The sequence below is a fragment of the Porites lutea genome, chromosome 5 (assembly GCF_958299795.1).
Source record: "Porites lutea chromosome 5, jaPorLute2.1, whole genome shotgun sequence".
Classification (NCBI taxonomy): Eukaryota; Metazoa; Cnidaria; class Anthozoa; order Scleractinia; family Poritidae; genus Porites; species Porites lutea.
The window spans coordinates 5,840,662-5,866,520 of NC_133205.1; the positions used below are offsets into that span (position 1 = coordinate 5,840,662).

The 25,859-nt window shown below is 39.4% G+C and overlaps 1 protein-coding gene across 4 annotated transcripts; it reads right to left on the reverse strand.

The window, feature by feature from the left end:
- Window positions 1-343: 343 nt before the first annotated feature.
- Window positions 344-25,043, reverse strand: LOC140937611 (long-chain-fatty-acid--CoA ligase ACSBG2-like). 4 transcript variants are annotated; one of them, XM_073387158.1, is made up of 20 exons: window positions 24,896-25,043; window positions 24,456-24,590; window positions 15,811-16,187; window positions 14,173-14,261; window positions 13,005-13,125; window positions 12,358-12,441; window positions 11,796-11,897; window positions 11,431-11,478; window positions 10,576-10,677; window positions 9,718-9,786; window positions 9,396-9,454; window positions 8,465-8,587; window positions 7,831-7,882; window positions 7,122-7,367; window positions 5,952-6,068; window positions 5,249-5,282; window positions 4,177-4,316; window positions 3,626-3,817; window positions 2,676-2,730; window positions 344-693 (listed from the first exon to the last, which is right to left on the reverse strand). In XM_073387158.1, exons 2-20 carry the CDS (start codon window positions 24,544-24,546, stop codon window positions 608-610), a joined length of 2,187 nt encoding a protein of 728 aa, XP_073243259.1. In that variant the 5' UTR covers window positions 24,547-24,590; window positions 24,896-25,043; the 3' UTR covers window positions 344-607. The 4 variants fall into 4 exon arrangements, with proteins under 4 accessions (XP_073243259.1, XP_073243257.1, XP_073243258.1 ...); XM_073387156.1 differs by lacking the exon at window positions 24,896-25,043 and having other exon boundaries at window positions 24,456-24,876; XM_073387157.1 differs by lacking the exon at window positions 24,896-25,043 and having other exon boundaries at window positions 10,576-10,673; window positions 11,427-11,478; window positions 24,456-24,876.
- Window positions 25,044-25,859: the final 816 nt, after the last annotated feature.

A 25,859-nucleotide genomic window follows, 5' to 3' on the forward strand; every position in this document is an offset into this window, starting at 1 on the left:
CGTGTCGAACTGAACTGTGGGATTGTTTTGGGATATGAATTTTTACCCAGTCTCTTGCCTGACTAGCCAATAAAAAAAGAAATAGCGTCAGCAACTCCCATCTTGCAATTCGACACAACACCAAACCAGACTCACTCGAAACTATAAACTGACCAATAGGGCGACAGGAGTTGAAAACCAGATTGGCCTGCTTCGTCAACTCGGTAATACGGTCGAATCTCTTCTAACGGTCCCTTTCTCTACCACAACCATCCTTTCTGACCCAGTATGTCACTGAGTAAGTACATTCCCTCTTATTTGAAGGGGCACTAAACCCCCCCCCCCCCCCACCCCCCGCCCCCCATTTACGGGTTACTGTTACTGGAGTGATTCGACAACATTTTGGGTAATTGATCGATTGCAAAAAGTCTGAAGTGGGTTTTGCAAACAAATTATGTGACGACGCTCTTTACAAACTTTACGAATGAATTAGAATCAAGATGTCACACGGCACTGCTTTCATGATAAAGTGAGCACAATATCCAGCGAATTCGCCGCATTTTGCCGTGCGCACTGGTTATGTTAGTAGTCTTTTCCTTTTAAAAAATCATTATATTACGTTTTGATTTCAATGGTGTTCGTCCTCGTAAAGGGCGTCGATTTTGTCTTTGAACATCTTGGACACAATCGGCCTCCTCAGTTTGAGGGTGGGACCTGGAAAAATGTATAAGTATTCTGTTAATTTATATTCTCTTGCTGATGTATCATTTTCAATATCATCATCATAACCATCAACGCCACCATCATTGCCAGCAGCATAGTCAGCATCATCAACACTATTACCATCATCACCCTCGCCATAATTGACACGCAGAATCATCAACATCACCACCATCGTTGTCATTATCATCAACATCATAGCCATCCACGTCACCATCATTGCCAGCATTATCAACCCTATTACCATCATCATTATCACCATTATTGACACCCAGAATCACCAACATGACCATCATTATTGTAAGCATAATCATAGTCATTTTCATCATCACCAACATTATCATCACTGTCTTCATCACCACCACTATCATCATCATAATCACCACCATCACAATCAAATTGATATTTGTTTACCCATGAAATACTTAGGACTTTTTCAGACCTCGTTTAAATGTGTCCGTGCGTTCCAGATCGAATTAGAATTTGGACGTGTTGGTTCTTGAGGAGAGGGAAGCACCGGAGTACCCGGAGAAAAACCTCTCGGAGCAAGGGAGAGAACCAATAACAAACTTAACCCACGTATGCCGACGACGCCGAGATATGAAGACAGGCCACATTAGTGGGAAGTGAGTGCTCTCACTCTCCACTGCGCCAACCTTGCCTCCAATCATCAATATCAATAAAATTAACACAACCATCATCATCGTAACAGCCACCAATTCATCATCGATACCATAGTCACCATCACCACCAACATCACTTGCATCATCATCGTTATCATCATTGCTACAAACATTACGGCACCATCAGTATTATCATCATTATGAGGGTGGCAAAGGAGTTTTCCGCGACGCGTGTTAGCTCCCAAATTATCGTCAATACCATCACCAATATCAACATCAGTATCAGTAAAATCTTTAAATGGAAATTATAATTTTTTACATTGAATATCTCATATTTTGAGCTGTAGATAGAGATATGAAAGTGGGAATGATCCTCGCCGTTGAATTATGAATAAACAACCTAAGCGATTGAAAACGAACCTGAAAAAAATTCAGGCTTGACCGAGAATCGAACCCTGACCTGTATCTTTATCTGCAGTTCAAAATATGAGTTATTTCATATTCTTTCATTCATGTCTCTTCCACCATCGGGTATACAGTATTACGAACTCGCAATGGCGCGCTCTCCAGTTGGCTTGATTAGCTCCATGGATGGAGAATTGCGTTCGGTCAATTGCAAAGGTCAGGGTTGGATTCCCGGTCACGCCTGAATCAGGATCTTTTTCAACCGCTTAGATTGATTACTCAACTGCTAAGATCATTTCCACTTTCATATGAAAATCGTGGTCAACAGTAGTGTATCGTTTATACTATAGAGGGTATAGGCCTTTAAGTCCCAATAGTGACCAAGATCAAATTTCTCCAAACATTATCCATACACTGTCAAGAGATAAGTTATGAGAATTAATAAAATGATCACTCAAGAGTAAATGCCTTGATCTTTTATTAAATTCTCTCAACTTATTCTTTCCGGAAACGCATAGAGATCAGTTTGGAGAATTTGTCTGTGGATATTGAGGCTTGAAGGGTCAAGTAACCACGACGGGGACGGCAACGGGGGCGTCGAAAAACAATAGGTATAATAACCACTAAACAACAACTATGCACGTGGTGCATCAGGCTTTTTGTACATTTCTTCGCCGTTACTGCACGACCCAAACATGAAACCTTTTCACGTTGACTTTCCAGTGTGATGTATTATAGAGGACGTAAACACTATTCTTAAACTTTGTGTGCTCCCTAAAAATTTAGGAAAACTCGCCAACATTTGACCGATGAAGCCAGTTGAAATAACCATTATAAATTTAAAAAAAAACGCGAATACAATTTATTAATGACGCCCCCCGTTGCTGCCGCCATCCTAGTTGTTTTAACTCCCTAATACCGACAACAAAGTGAACGGGCAATTCTTACCCAGCTCTCCTCCAGGGATAGAGAAGTCTTTTTCTAAAATGATGAACTTCTGCACCTAAAAAAAGAGATTCAGTGGCGCTAAAAATTTACATCAAAGGTAACAAAAAGACGGTTCACATAGATCTTGCTCACTCTAAAGACATGGACACAAAATTGACGTCTACTCGTCCCGCTTTTCCCAAGCCCCAGTAGTTCAAAAGGTGGATAACGCTATCCACTGGTTAAATAACTATCCAGTGGATAACGCAGTCAGTTTTCCTAACACTTATCCCCTGGATAGTTATTTATCCGTATTCCCAGAGATCACAGTCCAAAGAGCAGCAATCATCCACTTTCTCTTAACAATATCGATACCCAGACCGCACCTTAGACCTAGCCTCCCACGCGGACGTTCTTAGGGGTTCGTCACGCGTTCCTGCCTGTTCGTGGCGCAGGAACGCGTGACGAACCCCTAAGAACGTCTGCGTGGGAGGCTACCTTAGACCCGACCAGGATTTCAACAAACGTCTCGAAGAGATCTGTACCAGAGCAGAACAGGACCTCCTCAGTCTCATGATTGAACAGCAGGAAAAAACGTTACCTCAGACAGTCAGACCATCAACAGTCTAAAAGGAACGCTAGCCACCATGATTCGTGATCAAGCAAAACGTGAGCAAGCAGAACGAAGGATCCAGTCCGCCCCGAACAGATCAAGTTTCAGAGCCAACAAACCCAAACAGCCAGCCAGAAAGAAGAAGAATGCAGACAACAAAGACTTTGAACTAATAATAATAATCAAATGAGTAGGTTATGAGAATAAATGAAATGATCACTAAAGGGAAAATGCTTTGATCTTCAAACAAATTCTCTCAACTTCTTTATTGAGGAAATGTATGGTGATCAGTACGGAGAATCTATTAGTGGATATTGGGGCTTTGAGGGTTAAGAATGACTATTTTTACTCTACCCACCTTCTGAGCTCTGGACACGGCTTTGGCATTTGCACGGTCGATGCCTTCTTTAATTGCTTTCATTATTTTCTCATCATTACTTGACAAGATTTCCGAAACAGTTTTTGCTTCACAAGTGAGAGATTTGCAAAACTTAACAGCAAGCTCAGTGAGATTATCTGAAGGCTCTCCAGTATCTGGGTCCACGTCAACCTGGTAACAAAAAAAATCACATTAAGGACACAGCAAACTCGAGAAAAACTTATTGGAGCGCGCAGATTAACCTCCACCGTACTCCTCCATGGGAAGGGTCGTCACGATAAGCAAAACTTCTAGGTTTAGCCTCCAATTCAAAAGTTATTTTGGCTCATAACGCGCTCTTCCTTGCGGGGGATCCTTACGTGACAAGCAACAGTAAGTAATGGATGCTAGGATATATATGTTGAAAACTGCATAATTTCTGGCTCATCACGCACCCCTCTTTGGAAGGTCGTTGCGAGACGGGCCAAAACAGAGTCTGCGTAAAAGCTCAAGACTGTTATTTATTTCAAACAAGCGTATGCTGCTCATACCTTCAGCGTAACCAAACAGGAAAGATACTTTCTCTTATCACCAATGACCATCACATTGCTAATTAAAAGCACCTCTTCTTTGATGGCGTCTTCGATGGGGACTGGAGCTATATTCTCACCGCCAGCAGTGATGATTAATTCTGCGAGAAAAATGTAAACCCGCGACTAAGGCCCCGTCCACAAGTATCCGGATATTATTGAATCTCAAACTATTTCTTTCCGGATACGACCTCCGTCCACACGTATCAGGTGAATCCGGCGTACGAATCCGCAACTTTTTGAATCCGCTCTCCAGAGTGGAAATTTTTGAATACGCTATGAATCCGGAATCGTAGGGACGCTAAATCCAGATTTTTTCGGTGACGTAACAAGATCGAGCCCAGTTCTTAACCGTGAATACTGTATTCAAGATGGCAACCTCGTTCCCAGGTTTTCTCTCTTTTACCCGTAGATGCATCTTGCAGGATGCAACTGAATTTCGTGCACTTTACGACGCATGCTCTGTTGCCAATATTCCCAGAGGAGTCCTGAGTACTAGAGTGAATCCAGATACGTGTCGGATACGTGTGGACGGGCAAATTCGATTTGAATACGGACACGTGTGGACGTGGAAATTTTTAACCGGAAAGAAAAAGTTGCAGATCCAAAAATATCTGGATACGTGTGGACGCTTCCGATAAATCGTATTGCAGACACAAGGGGTGCTTACCATTTACAAAAACCACACAAGGGGAAATCTTCTGCATAAACATAAAACTATAGAATTTGACGCGATGGGAGAAGGAACCGCTGTAACATCAAAATCCCCCAAAATAAGTCACCTTTTTAACCTACATGACAGCTCTCTCGGCCGCCACGTTAATGCCTTGTCACGCAAAAGGTTAGAAATTCACGCGTACTCTATCACAAAACGAGAACCCTTTCGAAGTGAAAATTTGTAAAAATAGAAACTTTTAGCTGCTCTAACACCTCATGAAAGTAAAAAATCAGGAGGATCGATGCTTTATTTGTTTACCTATTTTTTAACATTTGAAGCCGTATGTGAAAACCAAGAATACCACAAATCACTTACCTTTGATGCGTCCAGTAATAAACAATTGCCCATTCTTTACAGAAGGAAAAAGTAAACAAAGAAACAAACAGTTTGAATGTGGTTCCGTGAGGATGCTAGAATTAATATTAAACCTGGTCAATATACGAGAAAGATGAATTATTATATGAGTGGCTCAGACTACTTGGTAACTCCGCATTTTTCCACACTCTGCTCTCAGCATCCCGGATACCGCCTTTTCCAGACAAGCCGGCCAAATAATTATTATCTTGTTTAGTTTTAAAAGCTCTAAAGGACGATGCAGCGACACCAAAGCAACGCAATTTATTGCGAGCCCTTTCCCACTCAACCCACTGATATAGCCTCCTCCCTCCCACTCCCCCTTGGCAACCCCGCTAATTGACAAGCAAGAATGAAAGAAACACGGGGAAGAGATTAACGTCGCTACCCAATGACCTTATTATTTCAATTAAGACAAGGTCTTAATCAAACTAGCCTGTTCCGAACCTTCTCCAGTATTTTCTCTTTAGAGATCGTCGAGCGCGCGTATGAAAATAAAAACCGCAGGGGACATATTGACCGTAAGGGCAAGGGATGGGGGTGGGGGCTCCGTGCTCGTTCTCGTGCCCCCAAGATTCTCGAAAAAAAAGACCCTAAAAACCCTGTGGACAGGCTAAAATCATAGTCATATGATGCTAAGAATCACTTGCAAAGAAGTACCCACCTCGTTGATTTTCCCGATATCGCCTGTGTGAAGCCAATCTTCACTATCCAACGCTTCCTTTGACTTCTCTTCGTTGTTCAAGTAACCCATGAAAACATGGCGCCCTTTCATACAAATCTGAATATTATCAAGCAAAGAGTGAATCCAAATGTTGTAAGCAAGCATTTCTAGCTCGGCGGAAGAAAGAAAGATGTGCGCTTATAAATTAACCAAACTAAGTATCATTGTGTTAATTCTAGTATAAGAAGCAGCTGCGTGAGAGGAATAGAGTGCGAGAATGTGTATGACACGCACACAACACGCGAGGGAAAGGCGCACGAGTAGAGATTGATATGGCCGCTCTCCCACTGTTTGAGTTTTGAAACATTTGGTGCCCACTGCTCCTTTAACGGAGGTGTGTAAGACAAGTGAGAAACGTTTTCTACAAGAACTGAACTGACGAAAACAGTTTTTTTTTCCGTTCAGCACGACCTCTTGTTAATAAATTTACTATACCTGACTGATTTATGAATTGAGTCAAAAATTAGTAGACCACGGAAATGGTGTAATGATAGCGCAATTTGGTTTCCTCAGTCTCTTGAGAGCGACTTTCTCAGAAAAAATATTTCTACAACTCGTTTGCGAATAACGTATAGACAACAGTTTTCTATTGCCCATACTGACTCTCATATAAATAAAAGATAATGCCTCAATGAAACCACTTGCCTGAAGCTAATAGCTCCGCTTGAATTTCGAACATTCAAACGTCATTTCCGAAGTCTTATTCACCACTTTAGAAACGAAAAGAGAACTGGAGCCAAAATGCGCCCGCAAGTGTTTCTGGGATGGTTTCTCGGCACGCGCCGGTCAGCTATTGGCCAATTTTTTACCTTTCCCTAGCAACAGTCCCGGAAGCCTTTGCGAAAGTGAACTCGGCCCAGTTTCCTCCTCGATTTTAACCCTTTAAGCTCTAAGAGTGATCAGCATGAAATTTCTCCTTATTATATCAATGCTTTAGAAAACAGAGTGGTCATGAGAATTGAGTACATGATCAGGGAAGATGAGTGTAATGGATATTTCAACAAATTCTTCAGTTAGTGAGAATCTCAGTTTTGACATTAGGGTTTAAAGGGTTAAAGTGGCAAATAGTACAGAGAGTTGGGAATAATTGTTTGTTTAGTTAAATCTCACCTCTCCATTTCCATCGTCGTCCTCGTTGATAATCTTCATTTCACATCCTTCCATGGCTATACCGCAGCTTCCTGAGGTGATATGACCTGGAATGGACACTGTCATTGGGCCGGTACACTCGCTCATGCCGTACAGTTCGTACAGTGGCACGTTGATACTCTGGAAATAACGAAGGGTTTCCAAGGTAACGGGAGCGGCACCCACGAAACAAAGCCTGCAGCGGTCCAGCCCTAAAGCCAGTCGAATCTGAGAAAATAAAAAAAGAGAGAATTACCAATATAAAAACCATCATAAAACAGTCATTAGTCCATTAAACACATTGGACGTTCAAGAAAGTGGCCGTTTTCAAAAGAAAAAAGAACGTTTTCACACCTTGAGTGAATCATGGATTCTTGTAAAGTGGTTTTAACTTTTGAACCTGTGGCTAAATTGGCTGCGTTTGACCAACCAACTGACAGTACTTTCTTGATGCTTTCGAGAAGAATTTCAAGGGAACTGGGCTGCCTCATACCCAGATGTCTCTCTCTCGATGTAAATTAACGCGAAAAGGAACGCGGGAATCTCGTGGTCCCCCGCGCTTTGTCACCAGTCTCTCGTGTTCCGCGCTCACCTTTGTTCGCGACCAAAGCGCGCAAAAACGAAGTGCCTGGGGAGGAGGCAGGGGACTTGATTTGTCATAAAATATTTTCTGAAAAATAAGGGCGTGTACCTTCTTCAAGACCAGTCCATTTGCCAGAGTCCAACCAAAAGGCACAGGGCGTCTAGAAAACAAAACAAAACAGGAGAAAAAATCACTTTAAAAAGATCTGGTTGAAACATGGTCTACACTGTTGGTAAGCAGCCTACAAAGATTATAAAATATTAAGCATGTTTAGTTTCGATATTTGCTCGAAGTACGTCTGAAGAATGTCCCCTTTGAATATCATATGTTCCAACACATGAGTTTATAAAACGTTAACATGTTCCCCTTCAAAATAACAAAAACTATGCTTGAAAAAAAGTACACGTAGTGGGGCCACAGCTAGTATAGATCATTTATAAATATAAAGAAACTTCCTCTGGCTTGTAAAAACGTTAAAAATGCAAGCTTTCGACCACCTGATCTGCGAATAAAAACTATACTGCTTAAATTACTGAGTGTATTGCCTCTCAATTCTTTTCCAGGGGGAAAAGTTCATTGAAAGAAAACCTCCTCCACAGTAGTTCAGTCCCCTTACATAATTCAACCGGCTCTTACACATGAATTCCCTAGAATAATATTGGCTTTCAGCATTTTTTTTAATCAAATTCAAGACTTCTACATGCAGAGTTTTGCTCCTGACCCGGCTCTCATAACAGCTTACCCTTGCTCAAGATTTATGTTCCCCTGTAGTGCCACACCCTTTGCCCAGCTACCAATCTTTCTCTTCACTCCAGTCACTTGCTGACCCAGTTCCTTTAACTTTTCCATGATCTTTTCGTACACTCTGTTGACAAAAGCATCATTTCAAGAGGAATAATGTATTAGATTGATTTTCATTAACTGAGGGCTGGGGATCATACAGGGATTGACAATTGATGGCTCATACTTGGTGTAAAAACCTGTGAAACTCACGAATGACATAAATTAATTATTAATACAAAGAAGCCACTGAGAAGTCAACACAATAGAGTTAAGGATAATAATAGCTAGAAAACAAAGCAGAATTTTGCAGGTTTTTACACCAAGGATGACCCCAATAATTGTTATGTCGTCTATATTGTCACATTATTTGGGTGTTCACGGCAGATTCAGCATTAGCAAGACAAGGCAATGTCTAGCCTGAAATAACAGCAGACATTTTGCAACACTACCATTGTTTTCATAAACAAATGACACCTCAGGAATGGATGCAGAAATTCCATACTAATAATCTGTCACTACCCAGATCTGGGTAGTGCTTCTGATTGATTTTCTCAGGTTACACAATGTCACATGAGAACGCAAAAGTATACACAATGCATTGAATGTGACTTCTGCAATACAATACAATATTTTCTATTTCAACTGTAATTTCTGAAGCTTAAACATAACAGCTAAAAGGCTATTTATTAAAAAATGACGATCAGTTTAGGTTTCTGGGAAACTGTCCACCTACCCCTCTCCTAAGCCAACATTATCACTTACTTCTCACTTAGGGCAAAATGTTGGCTTAGCGGAGGGGTAGGTGGGCAGTTTCCCAGAAGCCTAAATTGATCCAAAAATACTTCATAAAGCTTACAGCAAACAAAGGCAAACTGGCACTATTATAATACCTTGGTACTCCAAACAACAATGTTGGCCTGACTTCCCTCAGGGTTTGGACAAGTGTACCCTGTGACAAAAATGTAAAAGAAAGAATGTCATTTAATAATAATATAACTTGAGTACTAATCATTTCTTAGTGGTGGTGCTTCAACTCTGGCAAGGCATGAACTGTAAGGTAATAAATTTAAATTAACTTTGTTGAAGAAAATCGTCCCTGACAATAACTTTCTTTGTAAGGAGATTTACAACAACAACAGCAATAATCATCATCATCATCAAAATCATCTATTTTGGATTGTGGAAAAATCAGTAAATACAAATTACATGTACCTTAAGTGCATCTGGCTGTGCAAACCAGACAGAACCAGCAAGATTGATTGGCATATAAATGTCCAATATCTAGAAAAGACAGCACAAAATAAAAAATAATGAAAAAAAAAAAAAAAACAAGTTAATGAATGAATAAATTAAAACTTTATTTAAGTGTCTATGTTTTTAGCTATAAGCTAATGGGGTACACTGTAAAATAATAAGTCAAATACCAGACGTAAATCACTAAAAAATAAAAATAAAAGATTGCGTGTAGATTATATATTATTATTTACAAAATTTGTTAAAAAGCCCAAAACGTCTAAAAATTTACAAGAGTTAGAAGGTCAACTTTCCTAATGCCCCTCTTAAACGAGTTCAGAGTTTCTATCATTCTTAGGTGTCTTGGCAACTTCGACCAAATGAGAGGTCCCATATATTTTATTGAATTCCTACCAAATCTAACAGTTTCGAATCTTGGCAGTACAAGGTATCAAGTTGCGTAGCTGCACTAGGACCCCTACTTTTTGACTGGCCTTTGTGCATAGGTCACTTATAAGTAAAACTCAGCTTTTCATTGATTTGAACTCGTAAAAGGTTTTAAGCTTTAACGAAAGTCCTCCATGTCAAAACAAATTTCTTGTCACCTAAAAGCAAAAATAAGACACCTGAGGCCAGGTACGTTTGTAGGCCCCTAGATGTCTTCCCATTGATTCACAAGCCTATACACTTGTGGCAAGTTAGAACACAAATCCAGCACTGAGTAAGCGAGTAGTTTACCATCAGACATCGCTTAAGGCTTAAATGTATTCCAGGTGTCCCTGTTACAAATTGTAAAATTCTTTTAGTTGACATTTACTGTTGCATTTTTTTATTTACCTGTGCAGCAATATGGCTCAGAGGTAGATAACTGACCACATGTTCTGGACCTTTCTCGCCAGCATGAACATGCTTCAGTGCACAGTCTGCAGTCCAAACTACCTGATATGCAAAGTTATAAAATGCAGTGACTTAATTACACCTGTAGTTCAGTTCTAATGTTGCAACACTCCTGGGCTGGGAGGGGGAACTTTCAAAATTTTCAATAAGGGGTGTGCCACCCAGGGTCTTTAACCCTGGCCCCATTAATTTAAGGATGATTGATACCCTATTTAAACCCCAATTTTGAAAAATGATACCCCATTCAAGGGAAAAACAAAATCTAAGAATTTAAATGGCAACATAACTTTTTGTGTAGCTGGGTATTATTTTATGCAATTGAATTTTATGTGATAAAATTTAGGTAGCTATCTAAGGATCACACTGAGGCCACAACACCAGCAAGGGGCAAGGGCAAAAATGATACCCCATATTAATAATAATAATAATAATTTTATTGATTTGTATTGCGCAAATATCAATCCAGGGAAAGAAATTTTCATCTGCGCATAACATTGACTCAACAAAATCCTAAAATCCTAGTACATATTCCAAAAAAAAAAAAAAAAAAAAAAAAAATTAAGGGGCAAGACCCTTAAAAAACCATACTCTTTCAAGAGGCACATACCTATCTAGCCTATAAATGGGAGTAAACCCACCCCCCCCCCCTGTCCCCCTACCCCCTACAATGTACCACTCTAGACTCTAGAGCTGAACCTACAAGAAAGTCGCTGAACGAGCCAAAATTAATTACATTGTACCTATAGGACAAAAAAAAACTTCAGTCAAAGTGGGAGGAAAGCTTAAGTTACTCACATTGTCATGTGAAAGCATTACACCTTTGGGATTGCCAGTGGTTCCAGACTAGAGAAAAAGAATAAAAGAGGATTAGCACTTGAAAGAATGTTTAAAACTCTGAATTAAAAATGCAAAGCAAGCTATATAAAATGTTGTTTCTTCATAGCATCGCCTCAACAAACATTAACATACAGACCACTCACAATCTACAATCCCTGCATGAATCACTCTGAAAAAGTGCTTAAGCTCAAAATGAAAGCTTTTAAAATCATTTTACATCGGGTAAACTGACTTTAACCCAGCTGTTAAAAATCACTTGCCCACTGAAAAATCTCCACAGTTTTGTCTCTCACCAAACAAAAACTTATCATAGATGAACTTACAGTGTAAATAAGTGTACAACACTTGTTTGGTGCTAAATTGGCAATTCTTGCTTGAAGAGTTTCTTCAGCAACATCTTTGCCAAGTTCCATAAACTCTTTCCACTGAAAAAAAAATTGACAAGCACTTCAGAGGAGAATAAAAAAGTTGAGAAGATCATTCAAACTAAATCTGATTAGATTTTGAAAACAAAGTAACCATGTCTCAAAGGACAAAGAAAATTCAAGCTATGAATGGTCAATTCCAATGTGAAGAAATGTTAAGAATGACTGCATTGCAGACTGACTGTAGTACTACTCGTTACGCAAGATGTCAGGAATGGTGAGAACCTAGGTCAACCAACATACTATACTCAGTCTGTATCATGTGTATCAAGGTCAGTGGCCAGCAATCAAGAAAGCCACATTTTGTTGTTGATCTCATTATTCAGCAATATTCACGAACATTTCACACTAAACTTAAGAGGTTGAAACCTTGTAAAAAAGCAAAGCCAAAATAGGAAAAAGCCATGTCAAAAAGAGGAAAACTAGTCAGGCTAATATTAATCTACACACTCATACTCACTGTGTATACATTAGGTGGTTTTTCTCCTTCAATATCTCCAAGGTATTGCACAACAGCTTTCAGATGTGGCAGTCGGTCCCAAACCTGTTAGTAAATTATTAAGAATATCATTATTCACTTTATTTCAAAAATGAATTTTATTATTTATTAGCTTCGCTATAAGATACAGCAGCAGGGACTCACAATACACTGTGGGTCCTGAAACTGTTTCTTCCATAAGCAACCCACAAGAAGGTAAATTACAACACTGGGGTCTTACAACATCAATCCCATTAATCCTTTCAAACAGTCACTCAAAAGTCTGATCCTTCTAATGGATGTTAGAATGAAGGAACAGGGCCAAACAGGAGCCTAATGTCATCATCCAAATAATGTGATCATCTGAAATGAGTCAAGGTTTTCATCTGAAAGCCAGCAAGATCTTGAGACCATGGTTGGTGGTCTGGCGCAAGCTAACATAGCTATATTTAGTTCCACCTCAGCAGATCAGCAGTCCACCAGGCAATTAGCATGCGGTATAACTAAATACAGTTTACAGACTACAGTCAGTACTGTACCCATAACAACTCAGTGGCTAAGAATTACAACAACAAAATAAATAAACTTACTTTAACTGAGCAACAGAAAATTCAGACCAATTTACTCACCTTCAGAATTTTCTGCAGTTGGTTCTTATTCTCAACAATGATAACATTGGCTTCACAGTTTTCAGCGACGAAGTGACAGGCCTCTGGAGAATTTGTGGTGTAAATGCCGACAGCAAGGCCTCTGAAATAACGGGAAGTTAAAATTAATCAAACACATGGGAACTTTACCATCAAAATGCAATAATAATGAACCTTTTGTGAGCAACTGCCCAAAATGCAAAGATTTAGTGGTCACTAAAGGCAGGCATTTGCTTAAATCAAGAATCTACACAATCAAACCATAAGGGGACAGGTCTTAACTCCCTGGAAGAGAATTTATTGTGTGCAATGTCTAAGCTATGATAGGTGTAGTTTGATGCTGTCACCAGCCGGCTGCTGGTGAAAATCGCCACCTACTTTAATTTTGTTTGTATCAGGGTGTTACTGATCTGCTTGGCATTTCTTTATGGATGGCCTTTTTTGAATAAAATATCCCTTGACTGGCTACTACTACTGGCGACCAGTGTCACTAAAAGTTGTTTGTATACCATGAACTGCACCTTGTAAGCCCTGGGCTTATAAATCTTTGAAAGGGGCTTTAGGAGGGCTTACAAAAATTGCTAATTATTATGATGTTTGGGTTTTTATGCTGATCTTTAAAAACCAGTAAACGCAAAACTTATTTTGATCAGCACCACTCTAGCTTGTTTCAAGGCACTTTTTCTTTAATCATTAGGCCACATAGTATGTTTGTTAATGAATATCTGTCATTTTGTCACTTTTACGCAAAAGCGATTGGAAAAAAGGGGAAAAGGGCGGTTTCATTTACACATGAGCTCATTATTATTTGCAGCCAAACACAGTTGGACAACATTGTACGTCAGGTGAGCAAACCATTATTTGTAGACAGGTGATATTTGCAAGTCATCTGGTGGACTCTCCACCAACAAAAAGAAGAAAAATTTGCATCAAATGATTATTCAAATAATTATATTTCAATACATATGGAGGTGGGCTTATGCAGCTGTATCTGGGGAGGCGGGCTTTAATCTAATGTATTTTTTTGGTTACAATGGGGGTAGAATGGACCTCTAATCTCTAATTAGCTTGAGAGGGCTTACATTACCAGCTTTCTACAGTACTCAGATTTGAGCCTCACTTTTAATTGGCTATATAGAGGTTTCCTTACCCTGCAAAAATGGTTCCTAAATCACTGATAAGCCATTCAGGAGAATTGAATCCTATGATTCCAACACCATGATAGGGCTCAAGACCAAGCTGTCAGTAAAAAGAAAAGATATAAATACAGTGCAAATGATATTCAAAAGAGAGAAGGATAGACAAATCCTGCCTATATATTCATGAGAAATAATAGTATGATGATACTGTTGTGAACATTGAAACAAAGTTCACAGCTAATTCTACATGGAAACAACTCTGAAATACATTTTCACTTCTACAGTATTTCAGGCTTTCATAACGTTCCCAAATAAGTGCCACAAGCATATCATTCAGATCCCTGGAGGATTTTCAGCAATTGCAGCAATCATATAGAAACCACCCCACGAGGCTTAAAGTTATCCTGGTGATAGTGTAGTAATCCCTCTTTTCAAATGTTTTAATTAATTGCCATAACTTGTCCCTTCAAGACTGCCAAATCACTGTTATCCACTGCTATACAGTACATTTTATCAGTTAAAATATACTCAGTGCATGAAACATGCATATTTTGATAAGTACGTAGTGAAAGGAATCTTAGCTTCTGTCAAGTATTATAAGCAGTCTTCTGAGCTCTTACCAGACTCAACACGTACTGAACAAGTTTACCAGTATTAATTAACTATACTTAGCATGTCAATACAGTGAGGGTTTAATGATTCAAAAGAGGTTAATTCATGATTTCAGTAACTTAACCCGCTCTGAGTCAGCAAGTTTTGTCCAAGCAACTAAACATTTCCAGTTGTTTACAATGCTGATAAGTCTTAAATTTGATCTGTCACTTGTACTCTTTGCAAAAACTACGATTACATGCAAGTGCATTGTTTGAAAAAATCCTTAGGAATTAATAAGACTACAAAAACAAACGTCATGCATGTTAAATCAAGATTTAGGATTAACTTTATAAACTTGTTTCTGCAGGCGTTTTTATGCCCACTACTCTTTTAAGAAACTTCTCTAGGAAAAATAACTTGAAACAACTCTTTTCAATCTTTAATGTTGTAAAAGGTCTCCAATCAAACCGGTTCTCGAGTTTGTTTACATCTTCACGCACTCTTGGATGAAACACAACTCGGCAATATAATTGAATTACTCACAATAAATAGTCATGTGATAAAAGTTTCAAGTGTTAAAAGAAAAGTTGGAACAGAATGAGTTGGTTCAGGGAAGGAAAAGTCAATAAGAATTCAAATTTCATGTTTGCACGTCATGGAAAATTAATTACAACAAAATACTGGTCCTTTTAAAATCTACCCGGCACCCACGCTAAATTATCTTGTTCATTCTTGAATGTTCATGTGTACATTGTTTGGGTCACCTTCATACCGGCAAAGTTTTCTAAGCCTGTGAATTTACTCGTATCACATCAATTTGTAAAACTTATCAATCTTTCAGTGCTTTTGGAGATCAATATCAAATTTACTAGGAGTTTTAACGACGCTGAAACTCACAACAACAAAACTAGCTAAAACTATTAAAGCCGAATTTTTACATTTTCGATTAGAAACGTTGCACCGAGAACAACTGCAAAACACCAAAGCGTCGAACCTTAAGAGATTTTGATATTAATACATCGAAAAACACTGGACGTAAGCTTAATATCGCAAACCTTAATGAGTGCCTTGGCTGCTGTACACACTGACTTGTAGTATTCTTGGTAAGACCACTTCATCCACTCTCCATTTCGTTTTACTGCAAGAGCAACTCTGTTCGGTGCTACACGTACAGCTCTCTGTAAACCTTCTACCACTGTCATGGGAACTCGACTTGTAGCTTCTGACGATCCCATTCGCAGATTAACAGCGCCATCGGCTTGGATTGTCCACGTCGACTCGGCGGGAGCCAGCTTTACACCTTCAAGTTCACTTTTCGGGCTGGCGCCGCCATTATGATGTCCGGTTCTGTGTTCTTCGAGGCCGTTCGCTTGTTTATGTGTTTCTTTCTCGGTACCAGAGTAAACCTCCCCATTGGAAGCTACTTCCTCACCTGTGTAAAGTACAGAGCCGTTAACGATATGAACATCTTTGGCTTTCGTTGAGCCAGTTTCAAGAATGAGTTCGACATCACTAGGTTTCGATAGTGAATTGTTTTCCTCCAAATGGCCACTTTTAACAGTACTTGCGTCCGCCATCGGCTTTAACGAAGCAGCTACAAACCAATACTTATGATGAATTTCTCATACAAACAAGCCGGTTGAAATGACACAAACTCACACGCTGAAATCGGTCGTGTACTACGGTGTATTTCTTTACACACGCACAGATATTTACTAGCTGCCAACGAAGCAAAGCGTGATTCGGTAACGAGAAGATCTACTTTGATCAACGACAGCTCCAAACAAAACGAAGTTTACACAAGCATTAACGAGCAAGTGTCTCAGAGGAATTGCACAAACTCTTTTCAGCAAGGAACACAAAGAACAGGAAAGAAGAAACGCGGTATGTACTTCAAAAAGGAGGAAAAATATCGGCAGACAACTCTTCGCAGGGGGCGTTTTGGGGGCGTGGAGAAATGAGCCAATCGAAAACTGATATTCCTGTTGTCACTACAGGTTATGCATGAGCGTCCACGCGACACTGTTGCGTAACCTTCAAAATAGTGTCTGAAACCAACAATTATAAGCAATTTACATTAAGAAAAGCTTATCTCACTTAAAGTTGTGTGTTTTTCATTTTCCACATATGTCTTTCTTCTTTTTCCTGTGGATTTCCGGCCCGGGGACCACACAGGAAAGAAGAGACTCCAGAAAATGCCATAACATACCATAATGCTCTTTCTTTGCCACCCCAAGGGACCATTTTAACTCCCAAGAGAAACTGAAGACAATGCTTATGCAAAATTTTGGGGTGACAAACAAAGAGCATTGTGGTATGTTATGGTATTTCTGGAGTGGTCAATTCAAGTTAAAATGAGGTGCGCCGTTTTGTTTTTAAATCTCTTTCATATTTGTACGTTTCAGAAAAAAACAATTTTCTGCTCCATAAATATCCTTATACTTCCAGGTACCGAACTACATTCGGGAAATGTTTTTACTGCGAAGCAATGGTTACAGCCTACGGGGCCATCTTAAGGTTGTTCTTCCAAGACCGACCTCATTTTACATACAACATTCTTTCACGTACCAGGCTGGCAAACAATGGAACAATCTACCAGACAAAATAAGGATGTCGGAGTCCCTCTCTATTTTTAGGAAAAACTTACAAAACATACAGTTGTCTTCATCGTATGACTGCAACTGTGTATTTTGTAAATAGAAAATCTGATTACCAATATTTTCTCTTTTTAAACTATTATTATTTTTTAGTTGATTTAATTTCTCTATTTCTTATTTTTATTTATCGCTTGTACATGTACATTATGTAAATTATCACGTTGTAATTTTTATGGCACATTTGCATTTAAACGAGCAATCGCTCATATGCGATATGTGGTTAACTAAAATTACTTACTTACTTACTTACTTCCGAAGGTTACGCAACAGCAGTAGTGCCGACGTTTGTTTTTCGACTTTGGGCAACCTGTGCTGTCCTGGTGCTGTCTGGTCAGTGGCGAAAGGCAGTCGATAACTCTCCGGGAGATCGAACACGAAAAATGAATTTCAAGATTTGTAAAGACCAGTACGGTAACCGAAAATCGATCGACACTGCCAGAAAGAGCATATTTAAATAAGTAAACTACGTTTAACGTTGATGCGTTCAAAGCAAGTACAAAGTCGAAAAAGGTTTCTATGGCATCTGAGGGGATTAGATCTTGTCCCACCGTTACAAATTTGTGACTTGCTGGTTTTCAACAAATCACTTTTAAACTTGGCAACTTTACTGATTTAAGGCGTGTTGACGGATCTTTGCAAACTGGTCCCAACTGAAAAACTGAAAAAAAAAATCCTGGAAGGATATGAGGATCAGGCCCATCTTCTGATAAAACTTGGAATAGGGTGTAAATAATTCGTTTTGTATCTGTATCGATTTTTTTCTAACCCATGTCGAAGATTTTTTTATCTTGTACAATTGTTTGTTTGTTTGTTTTTTTTTTTACTTCGATAGTTTCTTTCACGTTGCGTTGTCAACAAAGCAATTCACATGTCAGACAGATATTAACCAGTTCTTGAATGTTTACGAATCTTCAGTCTTTCATCAGTCAGTTGTTGATCAGTATATCCAAGACATTAGAAAATAAACAAAAATAAACAAAACACGCAATATTTTGGTTTCGATGAAATATAACTCGCGGATCACCAGCCCTGAAATAGATCCGTTTCACAGCCATTATTTATAAGAGAGATGATAAGCCGATTACCGGTTCCTGAAAGAGTAGATATGCTTCCGGCCAAGGATAAAGTCACAAAGCGTGGAAGTGGCCAGGGAAGTGCTAGCCTCCCACGCAGACGTTCTAGGGGTTCGTCACGCGTTCCTGTCCCACGTTCGTGGGGCAGGAACGCATGACGAACCCCTAAGAACGTCCGCGTGGGAGACCAGGGAATTGCCAAAGCAAGCTCGTTCCCAGGTTCTCTCTCTTACCCTCTCTCGGGACGGGAAGGAGAGAACCCTAGGAACGGGATTGGTGCCCTGATTGGGTGGTAAAAAGAGTTAACCGTAAAAAACATTGGTTGCTATAAACTAGCCTGGGAGAAAAGACTGTATTCGCAGGCTACGTGCTAAGCTCACTTACGACCGGTTGCGTTTCTTATTTCGCGGTTACCTTGACTCCGTACGTTCGCGTGTCTGCCTTTGCTTTTTCACGAGGATTCTTTGTAAAGTAACTGTGATTTCTGTTATCAGTGATTCTTTTCACCCCTCACAAAAAGATGTTAGTTGACTGGCAATAGCTTATAACCTTTTTTTTCCTTTAATTTAAACAAAGAGGGTATATCATTTTAAGAGAATGGGAAAACTCTCATTTTCAAAGATCTTCAAAGCCGTACTTCTCAGCTTGGCTCCGACACTAGTATTTGTGAGAGTCACAGAAATGTTCGAGTCTATTTGCTCGTCTTTTTTCAGTTCATGTTGCAAAGACTCTTTTCTTCAGTAGGGTAAAGACCCTAACGAGATAGTATAAAGAGAAGAAGGTGCAAGGCAAAAAAGCTACGCGAACAACAAATCAGAGTAGCACCAAAGAGAAGGAAATCACGCCAAGGTGCAAAATAAGGTAAACAGATTGATCTTCTTTTTCGTAGTTAACATTTCTTTGCCTAAAATAGTATAAAAAGTGGAATACAGTCGAATTCCCGTAAGCGACCACCCAAATGCAATGCAAAGACTTAGTGGTCGCTTACGGGTGGCTTACGTACAAGAATCGAACCACTGAAAAAGAGGCCTCTCCGAGAAGAGGTCCGGGCATATTTACTTTATGGAAGACAATTTATTGCATGCGATTTTTAAGTTACGCCATGTGTAGTTCCATTTTAAGTGTTACCCGTTCTTCGTATATTCTAGTAGCATAGTGCACAGCGAACGTAGAGATCAGAGCATGTGGGCGCTTACAAGAGGTTAAAAACAATAGAAAATCATTAAACGTTAAGGCCCAAAAAGTGTTCGCGGTCGCTTACAAGAGGTGGTGGTCATTTTCTAAAGGTTCCAACTGTAAGGCTTTGAGAAAATTTTGTGTTTTGGATAGGCGGTCGCTTATCGGAGGCGTTCGCTTACGAGAGGTGGTCGCACACGGAGGATCGACATAATCTATCAAATATTAAAATTTATCAAAGGAATAACTTCTTTCATCCCGAGATGTTCCTAAGACCTTTATTTTACTTAAAAGATAGAAAAAAATACAGGTTTATTAATATTTAATTCTTTGAAACAAAAGAATTAATTTTTAACTTTTTTGTTAACCGCAACTGAAAAAAATTAACTGATAGCCGTAAAAGAGCCAAAATTTTAGCCGATAAAGGTAAAAGAGCCTCTTCTAAGCAGAGGGAAGCAGAGGGCCACACTAGCACTGATACGTTTCTCCCCCAGTCTCCTATGGCACGCCTTTCCCCGGCCTCCCCACCCCCAAGACGTACTTTTTTTTCTCCTTTCCTGGTGGCATCATTAGGAAGTCCCAGGGAAGTCCCGTCCTCGGACTCGGAAGAAAAATCCATTTGTCCCCATCCCGACGGGACTCCACCCCATTCAGACCCTTAGACAGGTGCTCACTCGCCGGATGAGAAGAGGCCCATGCTGCAAGTCGTCCTCAAACAAGTATAAGACAATACAAGCATACAACTGACCGAGGGCAACTAGCTAGGATTTTACTCCTGCCTGGTAGAAGGACAGGCTGGTATTCAGTATTACGATCTAATATACGATAGTGCTCGAGGATGCGTTTTCATGCTGTGTTGATCGTTTCCTAAAGGCACCTTAGGGTCGGTTGCCAGGAGAGTGCAGATAAAGCTGGAGTACGTTACTCAGTATGGAGGGTATTAATATTTTCAGTCATAATCACTTGACAACGTCTAATACTGAAAATATGAAATCCAGCCTTTTTTTAAGAATATTATTATTTTGGTTGCATGACGACTACAGAGTCTGCAGAGAACATATGTCATTTCTGCAGGTATTTGTCATGAGTTGTACTGAAGATCACAAATTAAAGTTCACATAATTTTATTCGACCCCTAGACTTGATCTTGAAACTAACTTGTAGTGCTGACGAAAAAAAAAAGAAGGATATAAATAATTCCTTTTGGATTTTTGCACTAAATAACGATAATAGCTGCAGATATCTGATGTGAACAAATTCACATCACATGCTGTGCTGATTAGGTCCGTAGTTTAGGCACGTGTTATCTAAAGATTAAAGCTCGTTACTATGAAAGCTTGCATGGCGGAGTAAATAAGTAGGGAGCCGTGAAAAGCAACGACCACTGTGAGGGCGAAGGGAACAGCAAAAAGGTGGAAGAAAGCAACAACTCTGCACGTGAATCACAGTTTTTGGTACATTTCTTTGAAATCATTCCACGATTGCGACGGCCGGGATTAAACTTTCTACAGTGACGTTTATAAAGGACGAAATTTCACATGACTTCGAATTTCTTTGTCTCTTTTTAGCCTGGATGTACTATTTAAGAATTCAATTCCTCACGGAACACTTACATTTGACAAATCAAGTTGAACGCGTCAGGAAAATCATGGCGAGCTGTCGGAACCATGACTCTATAAGCCTAGGTTTTCGCTCAAGGCCTTCGCCTGCGCGTTATGCATATGTTGATTAACTTCAGTAAACTTCTAATGGCCCGGTAAGAAAACTCACAAAAGTTAGACCTGATTGACTATAGAGGTCAACAAAGTAAGGCCCGTGGTCCCAATAATGGATTTAAAAGTTTCGTGTGTGAAAAATGGAGCTTTCGTATCATCCATGAGGACTCATGAGTAATATGTTCAATGCTTCTTACTAAAGGAGGGTTACAGGGCCATCTAACCTGGAAATCCTGTTAGAGACATGCTGCTTGTAACATTCATCTTGAAGAACTCTTATGAAATGGAATGTAATATTGCTTGTTGATAAATAGAGATCAGATGTTGCCACGATAATACTAACGTCGTCTGTACCAAGCAGCGTTTCGTAACACTGATTTCGAGCAAAGGATCTATAATAAAACCTGAGTGATAGGTTGACGTTCAAAGTCTTTCTCTTTTGAACCTTTCCTCTGATCCACGAGTTTACTCCCCTGAGTATGATAGTACATCTTGAACTTATACTAGGTTGTTGACAGTCCAAAGTTTTATCACAACACTTGTTTTTGATTCTTCGACATCAATATCATGCTTGATATAGTTTTTTTCAATGAATTCTATATCCGCGTCCGTTTATATATAAGAGCTAAAAAAAGATCCTAAACTGAAGGAAAAGAAGGAAGAAAGGAGGACGAGGAAGAGAAGAAGAAGAAGAAGAAGAAGAAGAAGAAGAAGAAGAAGATGATGATGATGATGATGATGATGATGACGTTGACGAAGAAGAAGAAGAAGAAGTACGCTAAGTACGCTCTATAGCAGTGACCAGCAGTAGCAGTATCAATAGCAGTGTAGAGAAACTAGAACTGAGTACAGGCTTCCCTGCCCATCAAGCCCCCTTCCCCCTGCCTTGTACCCAAGACCCCGGGGGAATATGGGAAGGTTTCCAACTTAACGCAAGGAATCAAGGGAAAGGTTACTTCTTCTCTTTTCCTAAGGCACCTTCTGCTTATAGAAAATTCTTTCCCATCCACAACCTGCCTAGCCTCCCCCGCAGGCGTGGGAGGCTACAACCTGCCAGGATACGATGAGTAGTTGACAAAGAGAAAAGCACCCTGGGCTAGGGTTTCTCCGTGACTTTCACGCCCCTTCTCTCCCACCCCCCTCCATTCCTATCCTCTCTCCCGCCCCTCCTCGCGTGAACGTCAACACGAAATTCATCACGAAACGCAAACACGAGAGCCTGTTCATAGCCTACCAAAGTCCAAAGTTTTTTCCTGAAATACCGTTAACTACGATACACTTCGAACCGTAACTGACGTGATTTACAAGTGGGATTAAGGAAGTGGTAAATTTCCACCTTCTGGTCACCGGAATTCTGCAGTTTTTGTCTTTTTCTTTCCTTCTTCTTTCAATCGATTTTACCGCAATTTTAATTATTAGGCTCCTGGTGTTGGTCAATCTTTTGGCAAATTTCGCAGATGTTTTTTGAAACATTTAAAAGCTTATTGTGCCCGTTGCTGTAATCTTGCATGCAAACCTATGATCATTCAAACACGGTTTCTGGAACACGTGCTGCGCGGGTTAATGTAGAACGGAAATGATCTTTTTGTCAGATTAGTATAATTTGTAACAACCTAGAGTGCTCAAGACGGACTCAAGAAGGGAAACGTGCTAATCCATCCAATGGGTTCAAAGTACCAAAAAATAGATTACAGTGCCTGCAAAATGAAATTTGCAACAGTAAAATTTAGGGTGAATTCATGCGCTGCCGTTCGCGTATAGCTGTACAGTCGCATTTTCCTATTGGAATTTTGTTTTGCTTTTCTTATTTTCTTATTTATTTATTACTGATTTTATTTGACAGACGTATGAATTGGGGTGAATTTTACTCTGTCGATCAAGGACGCCCTCAGTAAATTCCGAGAGTCACATTTATCGGCGAAGCTGCTTACCACGTGGCGTCCGAAACGTCGTTATTTCTGAAACAAATCTCTTATAAATTTTAAGACGCTTTTACATTCAGTTTCGCTGAACAAGCTGAATAAACTGATTTGTAATTTCTTTGTCAACGGTATCATTAATTGAATTTGTTCTCAAAGAAAATAAACCTTTTTATATCATTTGAAAAAGACAATAAGCTTAGTGGACCCTCACATTGTTACATAATCACTGTCATGACGCAAACACAGGCGTGGCTGAACTTAGTGCATGTGGGGTTCAGTGCAGTGCAGGCACAGTTTAACCAAAACTGAATTTTGGTGGCTAATAAGAATATCGCTTTATACGGCATTATGTCGCAAAAAGAAACACAACTGAATAGGGCGTTCTTAAGTCTTAATTGTCTTAGTTTGATTCTTCAGTAGGCGCAACATTAAAGGCAGATGCGTGGAACTGATACTCTCGAATGTTGCGTGCATGCAGCTCAAAGATATCGTCTGTCTGGAATAAGTATCCAAAAGACAACAGAAAATCTCTTGACATACCAGATATTATTAGACTCGATAAAGAAGTATAATATCTAAATACACTGGTCACCCGCTGGGAACTAAGAATGAAATGGTAGGTGACCCCTGGTAGTTGACCTACTTTATTCTTATGGGTGCTGAGACAGTATTCAACGAAAACTATACTTCGATTAACTTGCTCAAGACGTTTGGATGCAAATAGATGAACAAAAATCCAGGTGAATCAGCTTTGGAGGATCGAAGCGTTTGGAGAAGAAGAGAAGAAATATAGACGGTATATCTTTGTGACTCCATCATGTCAGTGCTTAAAACTGAAACAGTATTATTTGGTGGAAGGCTATGATTATCCTAAAAGATGATTGGACAGCTATATATTGCATGACTAAATATATAATCAGTATTGAGAGTATATATAAGACAACACACTCAAAAAACCTAGGGATGTTTTTCTTTTGCTATATTTGCTTAAATACCTGTACAACATTTCCAAATAAAAGCAGGTCCCTCTATTTTCATTTTGAGCGCAAGAAAAGAATTTTGCGCGAAGCACTTATGAATTACCAACGCATCTCAACTCGAGTAATATGATTACTTGGAGAATGAACAAAATATTTCACAAACAAACTGATTCATACCTCCGTCTGTTGAGAGGATTCCATTTGCCACACCGTTTTCTTCATGAGCTGTAGTTTTGTAGGCTTGAACTTCCACGTGCCTTGAAGGCATCTTTGCTGTCTTGGTGACCGCCTGTCTTTTTTTCTTGCGAAAACCTTTGAACATTTTAAACACGAAACTAGTATGGAAGCAGAAGTTCCCTTCAGATTACTTTGTAAGTCTGTGAATTATGTATTCGTGTATTTGTCTTTTTAAACTTTAGTCTCTTCAATTTATACAGTAGAGAATGTGCACACTTTCATTCAAACGTATAGAATTTCGAAGGGTCAATGTTCAGAATTGCGGCGAGAGAATGCACGTGAATTCACCGAGTCACTTCAGCAAAGTGACCGCATCAATGAAGCTTACAATCACGGAATTCATTCAAACTTGTGGTGTGTGAAGAAAATGACATACGTACCTCCACAATTACTTCTCGAATCTATTGAGATGTGATGTATCGGATATAATGCGATCGAAACATCGGCACTTTAGCATTTTCAGTGTGCCCACTATTGGCTGTAACCCCCTATCCACTCCAGTTATATTTCACCATTAAGTTCAAAGGTAATACCATTCACGGAATACTTATTATATTGTCAAAGGAAATGTTTTAATAATGAACTAGACAAAAGGATCTTTTATGTGGGCTTACTTGCGTCGACCATTTACGATGGAGTTTTAGTAACGCTCACGTTCCATACAGAAAATTGTAATTTCCATTATTTTAATAGTTTACTTTGGAGACTTTTTAAGGACAAAGTGTTCCGCATCGACCGATGCAACATTTTTACAAAAACACTTACTTAAACTATGTATTATAAATATTAGCTAATTGCTTATGGGATTGAGCCATAAATAACAAAAGAGTTCTCAAACTCTCAGCTCAGTCGAGCTGAACTTCCTTGCTCTGACGTCACTGTCCTATTTAAATTGCCGACCTCTGACGATATCTCTGACACCCTGCTGACAGTCAATCTCGTAAAAATGGATATCGTTATTGAAAAAGACCGCCCCCTTTTGTAAAAGTTCTTCTTATATAAGTACTTTGAGCGATACAAAGAGTAAAAATTTAGACTACAGATTATTCAGGGCTAGTCAAATTTGATTTCTGCCGTACTTTTTTTTTCGACACCGATCACCGTAAAAAAATGCTAGAGCGAGGGCTCAATTAGTAATGGCTTGGCAATCATGTAGGCTTTTCCGTTTAACGTTAAAAGGATAAAGTTTGTATGCATAACAGAAGGGAGAAGAGGTTCAGTCTTGTCTTTTAGGAAAATGTGTAAATCTGTAAATATTTTTTTCCAAAAATCGAATTCGCGATGGACGCATTTTTTCCCTCACGATTTCGGTATTACATCTAACTTTGGACTGAACTGTGGGTC

What these genes read in the sequence shown, in the direction of transcription:
- LOC140937611 (XM_073387156.1), bottom strand. Translation starts at nt 24,600, where the DNA reads ATGTTCAAAGGTTTTCGCAAGAAAAAAAGACAGGCGGTCACCAAGACA. An exon ending in TAATGCTTTCACATGACAAT is followed by an intron (nt 10,678 to 11,430) that starts GTGAGTAACTTA and finishes TTTGCATATCAG; the next exon opens with GTAGTTTGGACTGCAGACTG. An exon ending in ATGGACTGGTCTTGAAGAAG is followed by an intron (nt 7,368 to 7,830) that starts GTACACGCCCTT and finishes TTATTTTCTCAG; the next exon opens with ATTCGACTGGCTTTAGGGCT.